The 22,676-nt window shown below is 42.9% G+C and overlaps 1 protein-coding gene across 2 annotated transcripts in view; it reads left to right on the top strand.

The window, feature by feature from the left end:
* The window catches only part of MYZAP (myocardial zonula adherens protein), an 86,184-nt gene that overhangs the window by 19,579 nt on the left and 43,929 nt on the right, over positions 1-22,676 (top strand). For both annotated transcript variants that reach the window (XM_063089707.1, XM_063089708.1), the window contains exons 3-8: positions 5,218-5,373; positions 9,041-9,133; positions 12,512-12,625; positions 15,665-15,817; positions 18,219-18,344; positions 19,378-19,506. In XM_063089707.1, coding sequence (XP_062945777.1) covers positions 5,218-5,373; positions 9,041-9,133; positions 12,512-12,625; positions 15,665-15,817; positions 18,219-18,344; positions 19,378-19,506 — 771 coding nt within the window. The remainder of the gene's footprint in view (positions 1-5,217; positions 5,374-9,040; positions 9,134-12,511; positions 12,626-15,664; positions 15,818-18,218; positions 18,345-19,377; positions 19,507-22,676) is intronic.

The raw sequence follows: 22,676 nt of genomic DNA, 5'->3' as shown, positions 1-22,676 counted from the left end.
TAAAGAAACCACACCACCAATACTAGAATCTCCAGTATCTACTGGTGTGCCCAGCAGCGCATATTACTCTGTGTATTCCTTAGAATGCCCCTCTGAAATTGGTGGTGTTATTCCCATCTCACTGTTCAGGACCCTGGAGCTCAGTGGAATAAGTAACTTTGCTCAGAGCCACACAGCTCGTAGATAGTGGATTTTCTGTTCCAGCTCAGGTCTGTGATGCAGCTGTGTTGCCATGGGAACATCAACGTGTGCTTTCTCCTATCAGGGAAAGTCTGTTTAGGGTGTTTGCATTTTATCAAATCAAGGTTACCTAAGGTGTGTACTGTATACCCTGGGTTCCAGAAAAGCAGTTCCTAACCTTGCCCTTCCTTTCACTCCAGATACTTTTCTCCTTTTCCTTGGGGTTGTTGAACTTAAGCAGCTATTGTCTGCATAGAAGCTGTAAAGTAATAGCTTGAAGAACTTACCTCCTATCAGAATACTGTCATTAGAACTGTTGCTCTCTTTGGAACTTTGTCTTGGCTAGTTGTCTTTCTTTTCCTTCTGATCTTTAAGCATTCAAAGTGATTGGTCTTTTTCCGAGCATGCCTTTATGTAGGAAGTGGTCTCTATTTAGTCTATGAGATAGTCAGAAATAACAAAGGTTTCCATTTCTTTGAGGATGTGGGCCTGCCCATCCCCTCCTTATTTCTCTAGAAGGCTGTGGGAAGGCCGTTTGGGTTCAACTGTAATGTTCATTTTGAAGGCAAAACAGTGTCAAGTGTGAGTTACGACCTGGGACAAGTGATTTGCTAAGATGGACACACACGTCAGACGGGCCAGAGCACATTCCTGAAAGTACCAGCCTCTGCGCAAGATGGATAGGATCCCCAGGGGCTCAGCACTCAGCAGTCCCTGGGTTGGCTGCTGCCCTCTGGCTGGAGAGGAGAGGTCCAAAGCAAGAAGTTTTGGAAACAACTTGGTTTCTGTTTTGCAAGTCATTCAGTTTGTGTTGTGGTCCTTCTAAGTCAGATAGGCAGCCTAGACGTGTGATCAGCTGTCCATCTTGGCCTCTAGGGCTGGAGGCTGACTGTGGCGGGCTTTGTTGGGATTTGTGTTAAGGTGTGTTTCCACTGTTATTTATTCCCTGAGAGCCCTTATTGACCAAGGGCTTTTCTTTGCACAGATTAATCCTGTGTCTGGGATGACTAGATAGTCTAAATATTCTGGCATAGACCCAATTCCAAACATTTTGTCTTTATTCCTTCCGTCCTTCCAAATGTATTTGTTGAGCATCTATTTATGCTGAGTATCAGCAACATAGCTGTGAATGTGGCTAAGACAGTCCCTGCCTTTGTGGGATCTGTGGCATTGCAAGGTCATATATTCTGATTTAGAATTTGGGTAATATCACTGGCCTTGCTAACCCAAACTCTGATGGTAGTAAACCCAAACCCAATGGTAGTAAAAAGCTTTTAAAGTAGGAATTTAGGTTGAGTTATGTTCTAAGGCATTTGCTGCTAAATTTATCTTTAGGGAAAACAGCCTTATTATGAACCTGTAGGTAAATTTTATGAGTATGCCCAGGGAACAGCTTAATTGAGGGATTCTCTGTATATGTTACTGATTACACCTGTTGTTAATGCTGATGCATTTCACTTAGGGAATATGGAGTATCCTTTCAGTTGGTTGTTTCCATTTCCTTTCTTTGTTAATAGTTTTCTTTTCATTCTATACATTTATTAGGGCTTTTGCTTTCAAGGAGATTTTTGGATAGTATTGTTTCATGCCAGGAGGTTTTTAGTAGGTCTAGTATACATTTTTTAAAACTTAATTTTTAAATACCAAGCAGCATTTTAAGGGGGTTTTAAAAAACTTTTAATTATAGAATGTTTTAAACTTACACAAGAGGAGACTGAATCGTGTGTAATGAATCATTGACCCTTCACTTGGCCCCAGCAACCCTCCACCCATGGCCAGTCCTGCCTCACCTAATGCCCCACTCACCACTTCCTCTACCCAGTATGAATAAATAAATGTGTCATACATATTTCAGCATGTTTCTCTAAAAGATAAAGACTGTTTCTTAATATTATAACAATGCTTTTATTATGCCTAAAAAAATTAATAGGGGAGGTGTTTTAAAGAATATGAGAGAAGACTTCAGCCATAAACACCTTGCCAAACATATCAGCTCTTTTTATTTTCTTCTTTGTTCTCCAGTTTTGACCAAAAGCACTCTGACATTTTGTAAATATGATAGCAGTCTCTGCTCCTTTGCAAGCTTTCTGGATGTATGTTTTACAGTCAGGGCAAACATCAGCTATCTGTCCTTTATCTAAGAGGAACAAAGGGTGTTCGCTTCTGCTGGACCACATTTATATGTTCTGGGTAGTTCACCAGAACCTCTTCCGACTTCTAAAACTCCCTATTCATTCAACAAATATTTACTGAAAAAGTTATTGCGTGTCAATTGCTGTTAGATGCTGGGAATTTTAGTGGAAAAGAAGACTAACAAGGCCCTCGATGTCTTGGAACTTTGCTTGATAGGGAAGCAGGCCTTCCATACAAGAGAGGACTTCACAGAGTTTGTGGGAAAATAGACTTGGATGTAATTTGAATCTTTCCATGAACTTTGTGAAGTGCCCTGTGTAAGGATACTGATAGTCACTCAGTTATGGTTGTGGTGAATGGAATGTGGTGAACGTGGTGAACTGCTGTGAGACCACACGGGAGACCTAACCAGTCTGGAAGGGATTGCTGAGGGAGGGACATTTCAGCCCACTAGTGCAGGCAGAAGGAGCAGCACGTGTGAATGCCCGGGGGGCAGAGAGGAGGTTGGCGATCAAGGACTAGAAGGGAGGCCGTGAGTCTGGATGGGGTTGGGGGTGGTGTGGGGAAGGGGAGAAGAGCCCCCCCATCCTGGGCCTGCCTCTGCCAAATGGCCCTGGGACCTGCAGGCCATTCCCTGGAGACTCTGAGATGACACATGGAGATATGAGTTCCAATTCCTCTCCTGACTCTTAGCTATTTTGGAGGCATTGTAATCAGGCAAGAGCTTAGATTTGGAAAGGCATAGGCAGGCACTAGAATGCTGCCACCTTGGAAGAACTAGTAATATTTACATGGTAGGGTTATTGTGAGGGTTAAAGAAAATATTGCCTTTAAAAATTGCTAGACAACAAATATTTTCTCCCTTCTCTTTCTTTGTAAATGTTCCTTCCCTTTCCATGTCGTAGCCCAGCAGCTCCTCAAGCTGCCTTAGGAATCCTCTCCTTGTAGAATCCTCTGTATCTAGCCACGTGAGTTTTCCTGCTAGCCCATCCACCTCAGAGAGCCTTTGCTTTGCAGAAATGCTTTTCACCAAAAGCCCTGTGTTGTCATCAGCTTGTTTCTCAGGAACTGGGAGGAGTCCGTGACTGAAAGCACATGCTTTTGTTTCCTGGTATGTGGGGAATTTCATTAGAGCTTTTCCTCTTCCTAATTATATGTCTAGTAAATTGGGGCCAACTTAATGCCAGCTTGTCACTCCACCAAGAAACATTTAATAGCTCAGTCACCTAAACATACTCACAAATTTAGGGGGTAGCGTCAGTGCCTGTGTGGCCCAGGTGGGAGGGACAGAAGAGGAAGCATTACCAGAGGCAAATACAAAGTGTCACAACCCCTTGTGTCCCATCACTGCCCAAGTATGTGCAGAAAGGTGAGAAGCAATGGCTGTTTTGCTTTCTTACTTTTAAAAAAGCTCCCATTGTTTTTTTTTTTAAAAAAGCAAACAAGCAATACAAAAAGGTATAAAGGAAAAAGTTAAAGTCACCCTGATCTCTAGCACCCCTGCCCCACTGCACTGTCCCCTCCTTAGAGGTCTCTACTATTAATAACTTGTCATGTATCTTTCCAGACCTTTTTAAAATTTTTTTTATAAACTTTTAATGAATGGGATCATAAAGTACTTATTATTCTGCCACAATGAATGATTTTAAAATGCAAATTATAATTTTGAATATGTCAAAAATATTTTGTGAACACATGGAAAGAATCTATGCAGAGGCAGTTGAAAAGTCTGTGGGAGAGCACAGTTGCCATTGTGGAATCTGGCTTCTGTGCTGTGACATTGTCGAGGTACCAGGGCTAGCCCCAGGGAAGTTGGGAGCAGGCCAGTTTGTCCATGAAGTCTCAGTCCTTGGTCTTGGGTGTTTTTTTTTTTTTTTTGTCTCTGTTGCTTCCGTGTTATAGAGGCCCTTACCGTGTGCCATACATCTAACAAAGCCTGCAGTATGGGGAGGTGTACTTAATGTCAGACAGAACCACAGGACAGGGCTCAAATGTGGATGTGTGACTGTAAGCACATTACTTAATCTCTCTGAACATCAGTTTTCTCAGCTATGATGGGGGAGGATAATCGCTATGTCACAGAGTGCTTATGAACATTAAATGTACTAAGGAATACTTCTAACTTATAGTAGGGGTTCAACAAATCTTAATTTCCGTTTTTCCTGCTTAAGGTTTGTTAACACTTGGGCGTGTTACCCTTTCTTAAGGGGATTTGCATTTCAACAGTGATCCAAGCTTTAGTGGAAGGAATTAGGGATCCGCCAGCAGGAGTAGGAAGATTCTTCGGGACTTTTTGGACTGCAGTCACATTGCCTCTGCCTGGCTTTTCAGAAATATTTCGTGAATGGGCACGACAGGTTGTGTACTGACTCCACCTTCTTTTTTCCAGAGTCAGCCCTGCCCTCAGAGGACCATTTGGCTGCCAGACAACCGCCAAGTTTCTTTTCTTACATACCTCAGCCTCGTGTGTTTCAGGCCATGTATTTAGTGATGAAGTTGAAGTCATGTAGGAAGTGTTATAAGGGGAAAACAGCATTACCCAGAGCGTGAGGTTTCCAGCACTTGCTCTTGTTACCAGGATGACACAAGTCTTTCTGGCACCTTTGTAAGAATTAGAAAGGGCGCCCCCTGGGAAGATGGGGTCCTGCAGATGCACTTCGAGGTGAATGGACAGGTCTTGACAGAAATGAGAGAAAGGTGCTCTTCCTCCAGGGTAAAGGCAGCCCCAGCCCATGCCAGGCGCCACTTAGAGAGCAGAGACCAGGCTGGGTTTCTGCCCCCACCCCCGCTGCCAAACACCCAGCGCTGGGCATTGTGTGATCAGACACAGTGGGCCCGATATTACAGCTGTTTTCATGAGGCCTAAAAGAGTGATCCTTTTTCTCCTTTCTCACCTTCTTTTAGTGTCCTGACCTAAGCAATGGAGAATCTATCAGGAAACTCCCTCAGGGTGTTGTTTATGGTGTGGTGCGAAGATCAGATGAAAATCAGCAGAAAGAAATGGTGGTGTATGGGTGGTCCACCAGTCAGCTGAAAGAAGAGATGAACTACATCAAAGACGTGAGCCATTTTGGGATTTTTTTTTTTTCTGGTCTATATTCTTCTTGTAGCCCATGGAGTTGGAAGCATTGACATGAATGTTATGAGGCATTTTGAAAGAATTCTTAGTGTTATCATTTTAGATTGAAAGGTTTCTGCTTATCTTCATGGTAATGTTAGAAGTGCAGGTGTAATTCAGGAACGAGGGATGGGTTGAACTTCTGTGGGATGGACGTTACTGAGAGGGATACTCAGGAGACCACGTGTCTTCCTTCCTGAGTGTATGGGCTGGGGCCCTTAAGTGGTTTTGCTTATTACACTGGACACACCTAATGTATAGTTTGGATGACTGTATAAATTGGGATGCTTTTGGCTGCAAGTAACAGAAAAGCCAACTGAAAAAGGGAAATTTATCTCACATGAGGATAAGTCTAGACGTAGGTGGGTCCCTGGCAGGGCACTTCTGGACTCTAGATGTGCTTTTCTGTGTTTCTTCCTTCAGCTTCAGTCTTGTCTCATTGGCCAGGACTGGGTCACAGGCTGAGTTCCAAACCCATCCTTGGCAAGGGGAATGGGAAGACAATGACTGGTTAAACCAGTCAGTTGGATTGGAAAAAACAGTGGGAAATCAACCACAGTAGACATTGCCCAGCCAAGCCAATCAATGCCACTTCTTTGTATTTAATACTGTATTGTGTGTCTTTTAATTACATGTTCATTTGAGAAAATTTGAGAAGTACAAAATGTATGAAGAAGAAACAGAATCAACCCATAATCTCACCATTCAACCAGAATACCTGTCAACATATGGGAGCATTGGCTTCTAATCATCTTATTTATATCTATCTATTTTCATTTCTTTTTGTTCTACCCAGTGTCTCTCTAGACTGACTGATGCCCCTGTTGCCCAAACCACACTGATTAGATGAAAGAGAAAATGTGTGGCTGTGACACTGATGGGCCCCCAACACTGGCCTGTGGCTTAGAAAGCACTCTTGAGAAGCTAGGCAGTGTAGGGTAGAGGAAGCTCACCGACCTTGTTTCAAGCTCTGTGTTTGGCCCAGCACGTTACTTTTGCCTTCTGTGGGCTTCAGTTTTCTCATGTCTAGATTGTGGGAGCTAGGGTCTGACCCATAAGGTCAAAATCTCCAACTCTATGAGCCCCATTTTATTTGGTGGGTTTGCAGATAAGATACAAAGCCACTTGGTCTTAGCTTTTGTATGAGTTTTAAAAAGGACATTTCTTATCAAATTAAAAAAATGTAAATACTTAGCAGAAAATGTGAGAAAAAGCCAGAAAAGCTACACACACACACACACACACACACACACACACACACACACACACACACACACACACACACACACACACACACACTCAATCACAATGTGTGTGACAACTAACAGCCTCAAATCCCCAGTTATCCTGCCTCCCAAAGATAATTTTTAACCACTTAGAGTATTCCATCCTGATTTTCCTGTTAGGAACAGCTTGGACATTCTAAGTCTCCTGAGGTTTTCACAGGGAAATACTTACACCTTGCACATTTAAATGCTCCAAATAGGGCCGGCCCCGTGGCTCACTTGGGAGAGTGCGGCGCTGGTAGCACTGAGGCCACAGGTTCGGATCCTATATAGGGATGGCCGGTGCTCTCACTGGCTGAGCGTGGTGCAGACCACACCATGCTGAGGAGGGTTGTGATCCCCTTACCAGTCAAATAAATAAATAAATGCTCCAAATAGCATGGCATTGCATTAGAGGTGTATTAATCTGTTTTGTGTTGCTGTGACAGAAACACCTGAGACTGGGTAATTTATAAAGGAAAGAGACTTATTTGGCTTACGATTCTGGGACAGCTGTATCTGGCACCGGCCTCAGGCTGCTTCTACTCATGGCGGAAAAGTGGCAGGCAGACGGCGGGTACAAGCAGATCACATGGCGAGAGGAAGCAAGAGAGAGAGAGAAGGTGCCAGCCTCTTTTTAAGCAACAAGCTCTCGCAGGAACTAATAGAGCGAGAACTCACTCATTAATCCCCCCTCCCCCAGGGAGAGCATTAATCCATTCATGAGGGATTTGTCCCCGTGACTCAATTAGTTTCCAGCACTGCCACATTGGGGTCAAATTTCCACAAGAGTTTTGGAGGGGACAACACATCCAAACTCCATCAAGAGACAAACCTTCTAAGCACAGTTCAGAGTTGCAAATTGCCCAAGACAAAAATGGCAGGACCAGGCTGATTCTGAGCTGTGAATGACATGTGCCAAGGTCACTGGGCTGGTTCCAAGCTGGAATTGCCAACCTCCACTGTGACTGCAACTCAAAGTTAATTTCTAGGTTCCACCTTCTATAGCTAGCTTCATATCCACCCTGGCTTGGTCATTCCTACATGTGTTTATGGGTTTGTCCACCCTCTCTCTCTCTCTCTCGTGGGTGGCTCTCTGTCCCCATTGGCTTCCTGCACTGTTTACCGGTGGGAGCAACACCCAGCTCAAGATTCCACCCACTCACCACTGTCAGCTGCACAGGAGCCAACTCTGGGCCTCAGTGAAAGCCATTCCACCTGCCTAGAATGAAAAGTCATGCTTTTGGCTTCATTTTCCAAAATGTTTGTAGTTAGTGGCAAGAAAGTAGACTCTGTTATTAGAATTCATCTGGGGAAGGCTTGGAGTCTTGACTCCCGCTTGTCCCCAAATCTCCACCAGTAGTCAGTCACTCTTGATAAACACGCAGTCTAATTTAAAACAGTGTACTTACTATGCAAATACACCTTCAAGATTGTCTTCCAATATTGATCCCTAAACACTCACATTCTAGCCAAACTCTGCTGCCTTTAAGCTCTTCCTAAAATAGAAATTCTGGAGTGTATCTATAGAAAACTCCCTTGAGACTTTCTATTCTGTTTGAGAATTTCTGCGCACTTTGTCCATCCTAGGGGCACCAGAATAAGGAGATAACAAGGACTATTTGTAAGGTTTTTTGTTATGTTTAAAACAATTTTAAGGCCCTGTTATTCCTCTGGCAGTGGTACCATAGAGAAACTTAAACAGTGTTTGTGTAAACAAGTGTTTGGGGATCATCATAACTTTTGTTATGTTTAGTGCCTTGTGCATTATTGGTAATTATTGAGGAACTGACTTTCAAATTTATGGGCTCTCCGGGGCCCATATTTTTCTTCCTTACATTCCAGATGTCTAATTGCTCTTTGGCAGTTAGAGCAGAGATGGGGAAAATTTGAGGTTGCTTTTTGGTTTTTGGTTTTTTGGTCCTCTTAGCCATGTGTTTGCAGAGTCAACTTGTTAAAAACTTGCTAGCTACTTGTAAAAATGTGTGACAGGAAAGGGGCAAACCTTGCTTAAATGTGATTTGAGGGTGTTAGGTGAATTTCAACAAGCCATTTTTTCTTTAGAGTTTATAATTTGGATAACTAATACTTATTAAGAGTTATAGTTGCATGTAATCATAATATGGATATATAAAATTATTATTATTTGGATAATTCCTTTGGTTTCTAACTAGATGTCAGGAGTGATCTTCTCCCTTAATTTCCTAAAGGTCCTATTCTTAAGATTGTTCTAAGATTATGTTTTTGTGGGGCCCATCTCTTGTTAGGCTCTCCTAAAAGTTTTGGAAGTCTCGCATGAAAATGTCATAGGCTGATCTCTAACTATCATCTTTGTGGGCTGCAGGTGAGAGCCACTCTGGAAAAAGTAAGGAAGCGAATGTGTGGAGACTATGATGAGATGAGACAGAGGATCCAACAGCTCACCCAAGAACTGTCGGTAAGTCAGGATCTCAGTGCCTCAGAAATGCAGAGGGATGGTAGGGCATAGAACTTTCTCTGAGTGGCTCGTGCCTAAAGATCTTTGATTATATGATGTGTTTTATGAATGGAATCATATTTTAAGTGAGTTGAGGGAATTTTATTACAGAATGAAGTTTATTATTTAAAGGAAAATTTTTGTGGCAAGAAATGATCTTAATATTTGAAGCATTCCTACCAAAGTCAGGAATGAGACAAAGAAGGCAGCTGTCACCATTATTATTTATAACATTGTACCTGAGATACTAGCCAATGGAATTAAATAAGAGAAATACATTTAGAAGGATAAAAATGGAACAGGTAGATGTAAAACTATCACTATTTATAAACTGTATGTTTATAGATCTGAAAGTCCAAGTGAACTGATGAAAACAAACTGCCATAAACAATAAAAGAATTCTGTAAGATAGCAGGGTAAAAAATCAATGTATACAAAGAAGTTTCAATATACAAAAAACAACCAGTTATAAGAAATAACAACAACAACAAAATACTAAATATCTAGGAATAAACTTTAGCAAGTGGAAAGATATACCCTGTGCTTAGAAAGGAAGATTCAATATTGTAAGAAGTCAGTACTATCCAAGTTAATGTGCAAATGTAATGTGACCCAATAAAAATACCAACAGATTTTAATTTGATTTTATTTTTTTATAATTGGATGAGGTGATTCTAAGGTTTGTATAGAAAATAAGTAAGAATTGGGAATGTTCTGAGGGGAAAAAGACCAATGAGAGGGACTAGCCCTATCAAACATTAAAACAAATTGAAAAATACTCAGAGATTAAAACAGTGTAGTATTGACATAAATAGACATCAATAAAAAAAGTTCAGAAATATATCCCAACATATGACAAATGTAGCATCTCAAATAAAGGGAGAAAAATAGACTAGTCAATATAAACTGTTGGCACAGTCTCATATCTGGATAAAATTCCAAATGGATCAAAGATTTAAATGCTAAAAATTAAACTTTTATAAGTGCCAGAGGAAAATATATGTGAGTTCATTTATGCCCTTAAAGTGTGGTATGCCTTTTCTTATTATGACATAAAATCCCAAAACCACAAAAGAAAAGCTTGATAACTTTGACTACTGTACATTAAAATGAAAAACTTCTGCTGGTAAAAACACCATAAGTCAAAGTCAAATGACAATCTGGGTAAAACTATTTGCCCTTTATATCATAGATAATAGGCTAATTTTGTGAATATGTAAAGAGCACTCACAAATCAGGAATGAGGCCAGAACTCATAAAAATGGGAAAAAGATTTGTAACAGATAATTTACAGTAAAGCAAACATGGAGAGCTCTTAAATGTATGACAGTGAGAGAAATGCAGACTAAAACCCTCCTGGGATGTACTTTTTATCTATTAGACTGGCAAAACTGCAAGACTGGGACGAGACACTGTTGCCAGAGCTGTGGGAAAGCGGGTGGGTTGCTGATGGGAATGCACGTTGCATTACTCTTAGGGAGAGCAGTTCGGCAGTATCTGCAAAATCACAAATGCCAGACCCTTTGACCCAGCAATTTCATTCCTAAGAATTTGTTCTACAGATAAACTCTCACATATGTAAAATGACATTTGCATGAACTTATTTATTGCATTGTTTGTGATAGTAAAAAGATCAGAAACCTAAATGTCCACCAAGAAGGGGAAACTAAAATAAATTATATTTCTCAACTAGAATACATGCAGTTGTAAAAGAAAAAACAAAAAACAAAAAACAAGTAGGCCCTTCAAACAGAGATACAGAAAAATTTCAAATATATAGAGTAGTTGGTGAAAAAATCAAGATGCAGGAAAATATGTATAGTTTGCTACCATTTGTATAAAGCAGAAGGAGAAAATAAATGTCAGTATTATTTTGTGTGTGCACAGAAAGTTTCTAAAAGGATAATCCGGAAAATAGTTAACAGCAATTCCTAATTGGGGGCAGGTGGGCAGGGTGGTACCCGAGCAGATGGGACAGGAGTGAAAGTGAGATTTATTTCAGTGTGTACCTTTTATATTTTTAATATGTTTGTACCATGTGAGTGTATTACCTACTCAAAAATTTAAGAAAAATAATCTTCCTCTAGTTTAACCAAGCTAACACTTGTGAGAATTAAAAAAAAATTTGTTATTAATAATCCCAAAGATTAAAGTCTATGTATATATGATATGATTTCATAAGAGTTAATATCTGTAGAAAAGAAGGGCACAGTGGTTCATTAGAATTCAGTTTATGTCTGGGCTGTGAGATCATCTCCTTTAGTAAGACCTACTGCGTTGATTATGGGGTGGGGGTATATAAACATATCCACCTAGCCCATTCCCACTAGCATGTAGGAGGAGAGTCATGAAATTCTCACCCTACTTATGGAAATTACCCTGCCCTCTACTGACAGACACTTAACAATTGCCATCAAAGCCAAAAGATTGGATTTGCAATAGATGCGTAAACAAGACTCTGCCCCTTGCTTTCCATCACCATCTCGTACACTTCCTCATTTTCTTATGTTAGAACTGTTCCAGAAACCCCATCTCTCTGCCTACATACAGTCTCCAGGCCATCTCACATACTGCAGCCAGATTAAGATCACTGTATTACTGGTTTGTAAACATGCCGCCTGGACAAGGACCTGCCACATGATCCTGGTCCTGCTGTTTCAACTCTCTCTCCCCTTCCCCAGGATGCACCTTTTTGCCCTGTTGTGCCAGGCTGCTTCCTGCGGCTTCCACAGGGGCCCACCCCTGAGCATTCCTGAGAACCTCTGCCTTTAGCCCTGCTGCCTCCCTGCCTCTCTGTATCCAGCCCTTGTTAGGTCTAGCCCAGGACTGGCCTCTGATGAAACTTTTGCAAGCATGTTAAACACACACACCCAACAAAGACAGCAACAACAACAACAGCAACAAAGCAACTAGAGAACTAGGTGAGCCTGAAGTATATTCTTTCCGTGGTGAGTAGAGAGAGCAAGATGGCAGAAGAAGTTATTTCAAGTGGGTCCTACTTGTAGCTGTGCAACTTCTGAGCTATTTGACTGTGAGCAAATCACTTATCTTCTCTGATTCTGTTTCTTCCCCATAAAGGGCAGTGTGCTGATTCCTGCATGGTGTTGTCGTGAGGATTAAGGGGGGCTCTGTGGATGAACGTGTAAATACTATCCAAAGGAAACATACTGTTGCCTTTCTACTCTCTGGTCATGCAGGTGTTGACTTTTGTTTTAAAGCTTTCCTTTGCCGTGGATGTGGCTACTATCAGAAGAAGATTCAGTTTAATCACAGTAAACTGAAGATTACTGTGGGTATGTGTGGATTGGTTTTGTGTGACTGTCTCCTCAATCTATCCAGGTTTCTCATGCTCAGCAGAACTATCTAGAGAATCACATCCAAACCCAGTCGACAGCCCTGGATAGTTTAAATGCCATGAACTCGGCTTTGGCGTCGGACTCCATTGGCCTGCAGGTATTCATCTGCTCACTGTTACGTGGGGTCCCTTCTGCTACAGGGCAGCCAAGCTTAACCAAGAGGGGCCCTGTTCCTTTGTAGAAAAGTCAGACACAGAATGTCCTCAGCTCATTATTCAGAATCCTTTAAGCATAGCTACAGTAAAGACTATGCTAGGAAAACAATGAAGGAAGTTGAAGGAAGTGTTTCCAAGCTGAGACTCTAAACCTGTGTTTTTGCCCTCATTGAAATGGGGGTCTAGATCTTGATCTCAGTGTTAGAGATGTCACTTGCTCCACCAGATATCTGAGTGGTCCCATGTGCCAGTGCCTAACACAGCACATCAACCCGCTTCTCCCTATAGCCCGTGTTACAGGAAGTTCCACCCAGTGACAAAAAAGACAGACTTAACCCAAGACAATCTGTACTCTTTTATGGCAGGAAACTCCCAAAGGCTTGTAAGTACCTTTTCTTGATTTAAAATTTATTTTGCATTAGAAAGACTCATGTGTATTCCAAAGTCTGTATTGTAGTACCAGACAGGGTATCCAGGGTATTCAGGATCCTACGTTTGTGAAAATGTATGTTGTCTGCCCACTTCAAGGAATTTTTTTTTTTGATTAGTTTGATGTGATTTGCTAGGAGCTAACCATTCAGATGCTTCTCATATGTACTCTTGCAACTGAGTCCCCGCCCTAGCATGCAAATTAAATTGAAAATGTTCAAAACAAAGCATTATATTCACTTGAAATAGCTTCCCTTGGTCTGTTTTCAAATATATACAGTAGTTTCTGCCCTCCTCCAACTTTATTTGGCTCTTATCTTTTTACTCTCCTCTTAAAAGTTCCACAAACGATTTCAAATTCTTTCTGGTCCCGTATAAATAATTTATTAGATAAACAAACAAGTTTTCATGTTGGGATTCTCCACTTCCCCTAGAACCTAGCATTCTCTGATAGCAGCCGATAGGGCAGTAGCAACAGCAGCAAAGCTAGGCTGCTGACCAGCCGTGGGTCCAGCTGGGCCTCGTGTTTGGGTTTGTCTGGGCCCATTTCTGGTGAGTCCCACCCTTTCCTGCCTGTCTTTAGTATATGCCAGTTTCCCTCTGGCCTCAGGCCAAGCCCCTCTTTGGGTCAGGTTTAGTCGGTAGCCTTTGTTTCTCTCTCCCCTAGCCATCAAGGGGGCTCACAAAGGCTCCCTTTCCTTCCCTCTTGGACGTCATCTAACCCCCAGCCAACCAGAAAGGGCTTTACTGAACCTGAATTCAGACTTGGTTGGCATCTGTACTATGTCTCTGCTTTTTCTTTCCATAAAAAAATATTTGCAAGTATTTTCTGGCAAATTCTTCTCATTTGCCATCTGGCTGGCACTCTGGGCACTTATCTCAGAGGGTAGCTGTTAGAACAGGGTCAGCCCTAACCCAGGTACTCTGACAGATTCCAAGTTATTGTCCAGTCTCTTAGTCCTGGGCGGCCAAAAGAGCCTTATAACTAAAAGATTAAGCCATGGGGGAAGAGAGAGGAAGGAAAGAAAGGTAATGTCTCACAGCCTGGAAACTTCACTGAACCTCAAGGTATTTGGTTTCTTTTTTCTGCAAGGTATTAGCCTCTTCCATTTGTGCATTCCATTTGTGGACTGGGAGACCACACCCTTAGTTTGATTTCATAGAATGTCAGAGCTAGAAAGAACTGGAGACCATCTCCAACCCCATTGTTTTATGGATAAAAAAACTGAGGCCAACAGAGAGAAATGACATGAACACATAAACACGGTGTTTAGCTAGTGGCAGAGCCAGGATTAGAAGACTCCTGGTCTCTTGGTCCAGATTGCAGGTATTCGTGTGGATACAAGAGCAGTATCTAAAGCACTGGGGCTTGGAGGAAGGGGTGGTTGGGCTAGGTGGTTTCTAAAGCTTCTTGAAGCTCAAATGTTCTGTGATTCCACGTTTCCAAATGTCTTCAGTATTTCTTTTAATATCTGATTACCTCTATCGAAAATTCTTTTTCCAAATTCAAATAGGTTTAGGAGTGAGAGGCTTATTATTATCCAAAGCGGAGGCTGAGGAGTTGGAGGAGCTTTGCCTGATTCATCTAACAAAGAGGACAAAAGTGTTAGAAACTGCCCAACACCAGAGTTTCCAGATCTTCTAATCTGAAGTTGTAGGTGACTTGGGGAAGTGGTAGAAGGTGCCCATAACCCAGTGTCCAGTGATAGGAATTCTGGGGTTTATGGATGCCATTTCTCACTAAGGAGAGTTAACCAAGCAGAACGCAAAGCAATAACTAGTAACAGTGGGTGGCCTGGAGCAATGATCAGCAGGTGTTGGGCACTTGTCTAAGTCACCAAACTCTGTTCCTTGGTATGTCCTTATCACCACCCTTCTCTGCCTGTGCGAGGAGGGTAAAGCATTGGAGGCACTGGGGTAAGCTCAGCCACGGTGTCACTGTCCTGGCAGCCAGTCTAGAAGTACAGAAGTGACAGCTCTTTTAACAAAGGGGGATATCTTCATTCTATAAAACTCATATTTGGTTGTCTGATTTTATTATAGGAATTTGGAAAATATAGAAAAAAACAAAGAAGAAATGAATATCCATAATCCTATCACATAGAGAGGATTATTATTTGAATTTCCTCCTAGTCTTTTTTTCCTATGCATAAACACATATTTGAACACATGCATATACATATTTCTCAAAATGGGATTGTATTATACTATTTTTAAACCTGTTTTCCCATGTGAATTGATGTATTATGAACACTTTTCCTTGGAAAGATTCCATTTTAATTCATTTCCTTCCATCCTAAGCAGAGGCAAGGGTGTTGGCAGTAGCAGCGGGATGTGTTGGGGGAGGCTCGCTGGCCCACCAGCTACAGCGTGGCAGTCCTTCTGTCCTCGTGGGAGGCCCTCAGTCTCTTGAACACCAGGGCCAGCTGGCAGCTGCTGTGGCCTGACATCTACCTCAATGGTTAATGACAAAGGAATGTCTCCGTGTGTGACTCTGGCCATGTTTTTTCACACCTCTACATCTGGTTTTGCTTTTATTTCCACCCAAATAGAAAACTCTTGTAGATGTTACTTTGGAAAACAGCAACGTTAAGGATCAAATCAGAAACTTGCAGCAGACGTACGAAGCGTCCATGGACAAGCTGCGGGAAAAGCAGAGGCAGTTAGAGGTAGCGCAAGTTGAAAACCAGCTGCTGAAAATGAAGGTAGAGTATACGAGCCTAGATTTCCTCCTAACCCGTCTCTCCTCTCCTCTCCTCTTCAACTCTTCCTTCTCCTTTCCTCCATTCTCTTCTTCATGGGACTTTCTCACCCTTTTATGGCCACCGTGTAGGGCTTGGCTTGAAGGCACTGAGGGAGGCCGTCTGTGTTCACAGTTGTCAGTCCAGTTGGGGGTGCTCCATAAACACCCCAGTGCACACTCCTTCCTTGGTCACCACGGCACTGCTGTTGTTACTGAGAAGGCAGTTGGATGCCCGCAGGTCTGAGATTTGAGAAGCTTTGGAGACCCAAGGCCTTTCTGTATGGTCTGATAATAAAGAGCCAAGAGCCACACGGTTCACTGGAACTTGGGTTCTGATCCTCTTCTCAGGAAGAAAAGGGATACGTGACTCAGGGCTCTGGGGAATGTCCCTTTTGCCCACCAGACTGTGTGTATTCCATAGCTGGACTTTTGATGCCCTGGGGGCATTTGTGCCCCTCCTAAATCTGAGACATGAATGGATTTCCTACCCAGTGGCAGGAGCAGACCCATGAACGGCTCATAGAAGGCACTCAACAAATTATTTCCTGAATGAATTATTTTTTATTCAAGTTTATGGTTTTAAAAGTGGGTTCAGCACAGCCTTAGGCTATCTTATGGGGTAGTATATCCACATAATGTTTTGCTCAAACCAGACTATGTTAGGGAGTAAAAGTTGGTGCTATTAATGATTTCGTTAGGGAAACGAACTAGAAGTATGGTCCCCTTCCCTATAGGCTGCTTCCGGGATGGGCTCAATGGGGAGGAGGGCCTGCCACGTGGCACTGCATAGTCTCTGTCTTCAGGACCGTGGGGTCCTGCCATCATAATCCACGTGGCCTGACACAACCACCCAGCGGGTGGGAAGACAGAGAGCCATGGAACAGATCATCTCCTCTTTACTTTCACACTGAACGGGGCAGCTCTATTTACTTTTTCATATACAGTCACATGTTGCTAAATGATGGGGATATGTTCTGAGAAATGTGTCATCAGGCGATTTTGTTGTGCAAACATCACAGAGTGCACTTACACACACCTAGATGGTATAGCCTGCCACACACCTAGGCTATGTGATATAGCTATTATAATCTCATGGGATTGCCGAGCCCGTGGCGCACTTGGGAGAGTGCGGCACTGGGAGCGCGGCGACGCTCCCGCCGCGGGTTCGGATCCTATATAGGAATGACCGGTGCACTCACTGGCTGAGTGCCGGTCACGAAAACGACAAAAAAATAAATAAATAAATAATCTCATGGGACCACCATCATATATGTGGTCTATCATTGACTGAAAAGTTCTTATGTGGCATGTGGCTGTATTGTATTTTTGAATAAGAGTTTGGAAAAAAAGAGGTTTGTTGCTGAGAAATCTGAAATTACTACTACTTTTATTCTTTTCCTCAGCTAAGGAGCTTTATGCAATCATTCATTCCATAAATATTTACTAGTGTCTGCTAGATGAGTCTGTCCTGCACACGCTGACTGCACAGTAGAGGTCCTTTCTGGAGTCTGTGCAGTGGAAATGGAGTGCAGGGTGGATCGGGTCTCTCAGCACATAACCTCTGCTCGGGAGTTTCCATTTTGTGTCTTCTTGGTGCCAAAACTTGCCCAGTGATGAGAAGGGAGAATTAAAGAGTGACTTGTCACTACTTGGAAGTCACGTAACCTATTGAGGTTGGAGAGAGCACCTCCCTTATGCAGAGGTTTGTATCCAGCAGACTCAGCTCTGTGGAACAGCAATAACTTGGAGGGAGGGGACAAGAGCAAACCTTTAGCACCATAAACTCAGTGTCATGAAGTCCACCTATCAGGACATGCCTCGGCAGAAGGCAACCACCAGCCACCCCCAGCCTAAGTTCTGCCCACCCATGACTGTACTTTTTCTCAGTTTAGTCCTGAGGTGGGTGCACTCGAGCCATTGGAGGTGCCCAGCTTAGTTTTCCCCAAGCTAGGTTGGCATGTTTCCAAAGGCGACAGTTGGGAAGGCACAAAAGAAGTGGAAAAGGTGAGTCCAGATGTCTTATCTGAGCTTAATTGAAGTCTTACCTAGAGACTGGCCTGGCCAGTGCGACTCATGGGATTGCTTAGAGAAGGAAGTTTCCACCTTTTGAAAAATTCACTCATGTGGAGCACCTTTGTCTTGATAATGTCAAATAAATTTGTGTAAAGTGCCACGTTTATTTTCCGATGCCTCTGCTCGCCTCTCTGCCTTCCATCCCCGCTCTGTTCATTCCAGCTGCTTCTCTGCACCACAGAACCCTGGTCAACAGGTTCAGTACCACGGTGTGTCCACACACGGTACAGAGAGCTGCTGACCCCCCAGAATCTGCAGAAGCTGGGGTTCTGAAACAAGTCTCTTTGTAGGTGGAATCGTCCCAAGAAGCCAATGCTGAGGTGATGAGAGAGATGACGAGGAAGCTGTACGGCCAGTACGAGGAGAGGCTGCAGGAGGAGCAGCGGAAGCACAGTGCCGAGAAGGAGGCTCTCCTGGTGCGTGTGCTGCAGCTGCCAACGGAAGTGACCCACGGGTGGGCGCTTGTTGGTGGTGGTGAGGTTTAGGTAGCAGGGTTTCTTCTTAGAGGTGAGTTAGTGGACTTGAACATGGGTGAACGATCAAGGAATCGATCCTGTTGCTCATTCATTCCCTTCCCTTCTTCCCTCCCTGCTCAGGACAGTCCCCAATCTCCTCTAAATACACATCGTCATTCTCTAGCCAATCTGACCATTTGCCAGCATCTAAGCAGATCCTGCACTTGCCTGTGGCTGTGCCCTTCCTCCCTCCACTTACTCTCTCTACCCAAAATTTCCCTCTTCCCTGTCCTTGGTCCTACCCAAGCTCCCTAAAAAGTCTGAAAATGCCACCCTGTCCATGTATGGAGTCTCTCCCATCCACACAGCTAGAAGTATTCTCTGTCCTTGGGAAGCCTGCTTCATCTCAGTGCTCTTTGCTGTGGAATTCTGTATACCTGTCAGTAGAGTTGGGCTGTACATCTCACATCCTGACTTCTCTAGGAGAGCGTAAGTTCCTTGAAGGCAGGGAGCCATGTCTGGCTTATCTGTGTCCTTAGAGGTTTCATAAATGTGCTGAACGATTGACTAGGTTTTCTTCTTAGGAATGAGTTGGTGCGTTATAATATGGGAGAAAGAACTGGGAATTCTGCATTTAATTCCAGATCTTCCCTAATTCTCTTTATACTGTCGGCAAGTACAGTGATACTCCGAGCATCTACTCAATGTTATTTAAACCTTTGCAGGCTCTTTTTAAGCCTTTTGGACTTAAAGATTCAAGGGAAAAAAGGAGAAAAAGTAACCAGGCCCATTAAAAAGCCTCATGATGTATCTTTATGCATAGGTGAGAAGCAGAATCATGGAAGTTAAGTTCATGATCTTTGAGACACTTTTAGATCCCAAGGTCATGCATTTAAAGAGAAATCATAATTGAGCAAGGCCAGAGCTGTTTGGACCCTAATAAGTAGCTTCAGTACTTCATGCCTGTACTGAGGAGAGTATGTTTCTGTTGCAGGAAGAAACCAACAGCTTTCTGAAGGCGATTGAAGAAGCCAATAAAAGGATGCATGCAGCGGAGCTCAGCCTAGAGGAGAAAGACCAGAGGATTGGGGAGCTGGACAGGCTGATTGAGCGCATGGAAAAGGTGAGACACAGCTTTGGGCCTGGCTGAAGATAAGAGAAACCCTCAACACTGATCCCTCTCATCCCTCCAATTTATAATAATAACAGTTTTTAAAAAACCTATAAAATAAAGTATAAGGAAATCCAACACAGTTCTGATTTTTTCCCATGGTAACTATTTTGATCCTTTTAAAAAATATTAGGTATGAAATTCTTTACAAAAATTAATATTTTAGCAGCTCTGCTCTGCTAGTGCCTCAGTCATGAACTTAGTTTCCCGTTGAGTAATCAGGCCCTAATCTAGAGGTTACATCAACACCCCAGCCCCGTTGTTTCTGGGCCCTACTTCTCAAGGGTTGACTTTTCCCTGACACACCAGGGACTTGGAGGAGTAGGGGATACCACGTTTCTCTGTGCATGTGGTAAGCAGGGTGATGGGTGGGGGCGGGGGAGACCTGTGGAAGGCAGGAGCTCTGCTGAGATAATGAAGCCAGTCAAGAGAGAGGGAAGAGGCTGGAAATGAGGCAGGAAGTAGAGAAAAGGGAAGAAGGGGGGTGGGAGAGAGGAAAGAGGGAAGGAAGGAAGGGAAGGAAGAGAAAGGATGGGTGACCTTCAGCAGGTGACCACTGACATCTGGGGGCGGGGACCAGGAATTTAGGGTAAAAGCTGTGGCTGATTTCTGGAAAATAGCTCTCTAGCTGCATATGAGTTTGTGGGTAGTGGTTACCTGTCAAGATCGTGCATCCTGTAACTCATTCTGGAAGCTGAGACTTTCCAACCTGATGATGAAAGTAGGGGGAGGGGGTGGGCTGCGAAATGACAGTGTAAGCAAGGTCACCGTCTGGGCTTGCATGTGATGTGAGAAGAGGTCTTCTTACCCCATGGTATCTGCAACATGAATCCCTCTACAGTCCTGTGACAAGGCCAGGTGTAGCCAGAGTGGGAACTACATTCAGCTTAGAGCTGTGGAGCTTCAGGGCTCATGTGGGTGGGGAGGACTCCCTTTTTAGTTAATATCTTTATTTGTGAGGGACTTGAGCAATCTAAAGCGTCAGTTACAATCTCACCTCTACCTGCCTGGCAAAATAGAATCCCATCTTTTATTGAATAGCAGATGATTGGCTCCTTTGGGACTACATTGGTATTGATCAGAGTGGGTGGTGACGAAGACTGGGCAATGAGGGCACTTTCTGGAACTTGGGTGAGCTTTCTCTCATATTACTGTTCTGCAACAGCAGAAGATGCTGGTTAACTCAGACACTCTGTCTAGGTGACAGATTTCCCTGCAAGGTGAGCAGGCAGCGTGGGGGAGATGGTTAGGGCGGAGAGGGAGGGAGGGCAGCGAGGCCCCCTTATGGAGAGAGTGTGGGTGTGGGTAAGAGCATAGGGTTTAGAATCAGACAGACCTAGGGTTTGAATCGTACCTCTCTTTCTAGCTGTGGGCAGTTACTTACTTTTCCAATCCCAGTTTCCTGTTCTGTAAAGTGCTGATAATGATAGTTCTTATTCTTAGGGCTTTTGTGAGAAGTAAAAGAGAAAAATTCCTGCCAAGTGCTAAGCATAGTACCTGGCACATAGTAAGGGCTCAGTCATTTGTGGCTCTGAGTTTTATTTTGTTACAGGCTTGCTGAAGTGTCTGCCCCCAAGGTTAGCTTTTTTTTTTTTTTTTTTAAACTTATCTTCTTTGTAACCTTGGCATTCTGAAAGTTTCTAGATTTTCCCCACTGATTTCCATGTGGAGCCCTAATGTGAGCTGAGTGGGTGGGAGGCCAGGGAGGCAGTAAGGCCGGCCCTCTTTGCCAGCACTTAGGTGACACAAAACGTTCCCTAAGTTGTGTTGGCTTTGTCTTTAGTGATTGAAGATTTATTGTCCTTTCTCTAAATCTTCCTTTCCATTTAGACTAGAGAGATGCTTTCTTTATTTAGCTGAGATTAGAGGTACCAATTTACGCTCTTTCCCCTTTAGGGATAAATCTTTGAGAGCAGGAATCTGGCCAAATGTGAACAGCATGTCCGTGAGCTGTAGCAGTGTTTGTATCCTGCTCTCATTTATTTTTGAATTTTGCTTGAGGACACACTGTGTGCTTTAGAATGGCTTCTCTACTTACATACCTTAGTTGACTGTTTCTCTTATTGAGTATCATATTCAAAACACCTTTTTTTATGATCAGGAAAACTCCTTTAAGGGGTGTGTTCTACCAGGAACCCTTCTGGGGAACAGATAATATTCCGTGCCTTCATCTGGATGGTGGTTTCACACGTGGATAAATATGTAAAACATTATTGTGCATTGTACACTTAAGATTTGTTGTACCTCAATGTTTTAAAAATTTGAATTTTGAAGGAGTGCTGTAAGTTAGGCCTTGTCCTATTTTATGATAGCTTTTTTTTTTTTTTTGGATGGGGGATGCTCCCTTGTGAAAGGTTCATTGCTGTGATTTGAAGGCTAATGTAAACTTCCAGCTAGTGGCATACCACGTAGGGCAGGGGGAACATTCCACCCAGGCCAGGCCATATGATATGCATTTGCTGGAGAGATTGAAAACAATAACAAAACCCTAATAAGTCAGTCTTCCTTTATTATTCTGAATCTGCCGGTGATATGAAACTCTTCCTTGCTAAGGAGTCCCCAACCTCTGGCCTTTCCATTGCATACCAGTGCTTACAACTTCAGAAGTTGTAGGAGTTACATTTTCAAATATTTGCTTGCTTTTTTTTTTTTTTTTTTAACTTTTGGCAGCTGACTGGTATGGGGATCCAAACCCTTGACCTTGGAGTGATAACACTGCGCTCTAACGAGCTGAGCTAACTGGCCAGCCCCTAAACATTTGCTTTAAATAATCTGGTGGAAAGAAGTTTGGAATATATATAACTAGTAAGAGTTTGTTGGGGAGAATTTCTGAGAATAAAGATGAGGCATCATAGTTCTTAGAAGAGGACCTAAATTAAAATAATCTCCTCCCAGTTAGTGAGCAGGATTTAGTAAACTTCAACGTTAAGGAGATTTATTACGCTAACATCTGTAATGTATTTCTAGTGCTCTTTCAGTTATGAGTACCACACTCTTATTAACATTTTTACACTTTCTCCAAAGAAGTAATTGTCCAAATTCTTACTTTTTTTGGTAACCTTTTAAATTTACATATATACAGCAAAGTGTATAAAATGCACAGCTTGATACATGTATATTTC

Source organism: Cynocephalus volans, chromosome 3, assembly GCF_027409185.1.
Source record: "Cynocephalus volans isolate mCynVol1 chromosome 3, mCynVol1.pri, whole genome shotgun sequence".
Classification (NCBI taxonomy): domain Eukaryota; kingdom Metazoa; phylum Chordata; class Mammalia; order Dermoptera; family Cynocephalidae; genus Cynocephalus; species Cynocephalus volans.
The sequence above is the reverse complement of the archived record's forward strand: the minus strand, read 5'-3'. Positions and strand labels throughout refer to the sequence as shown.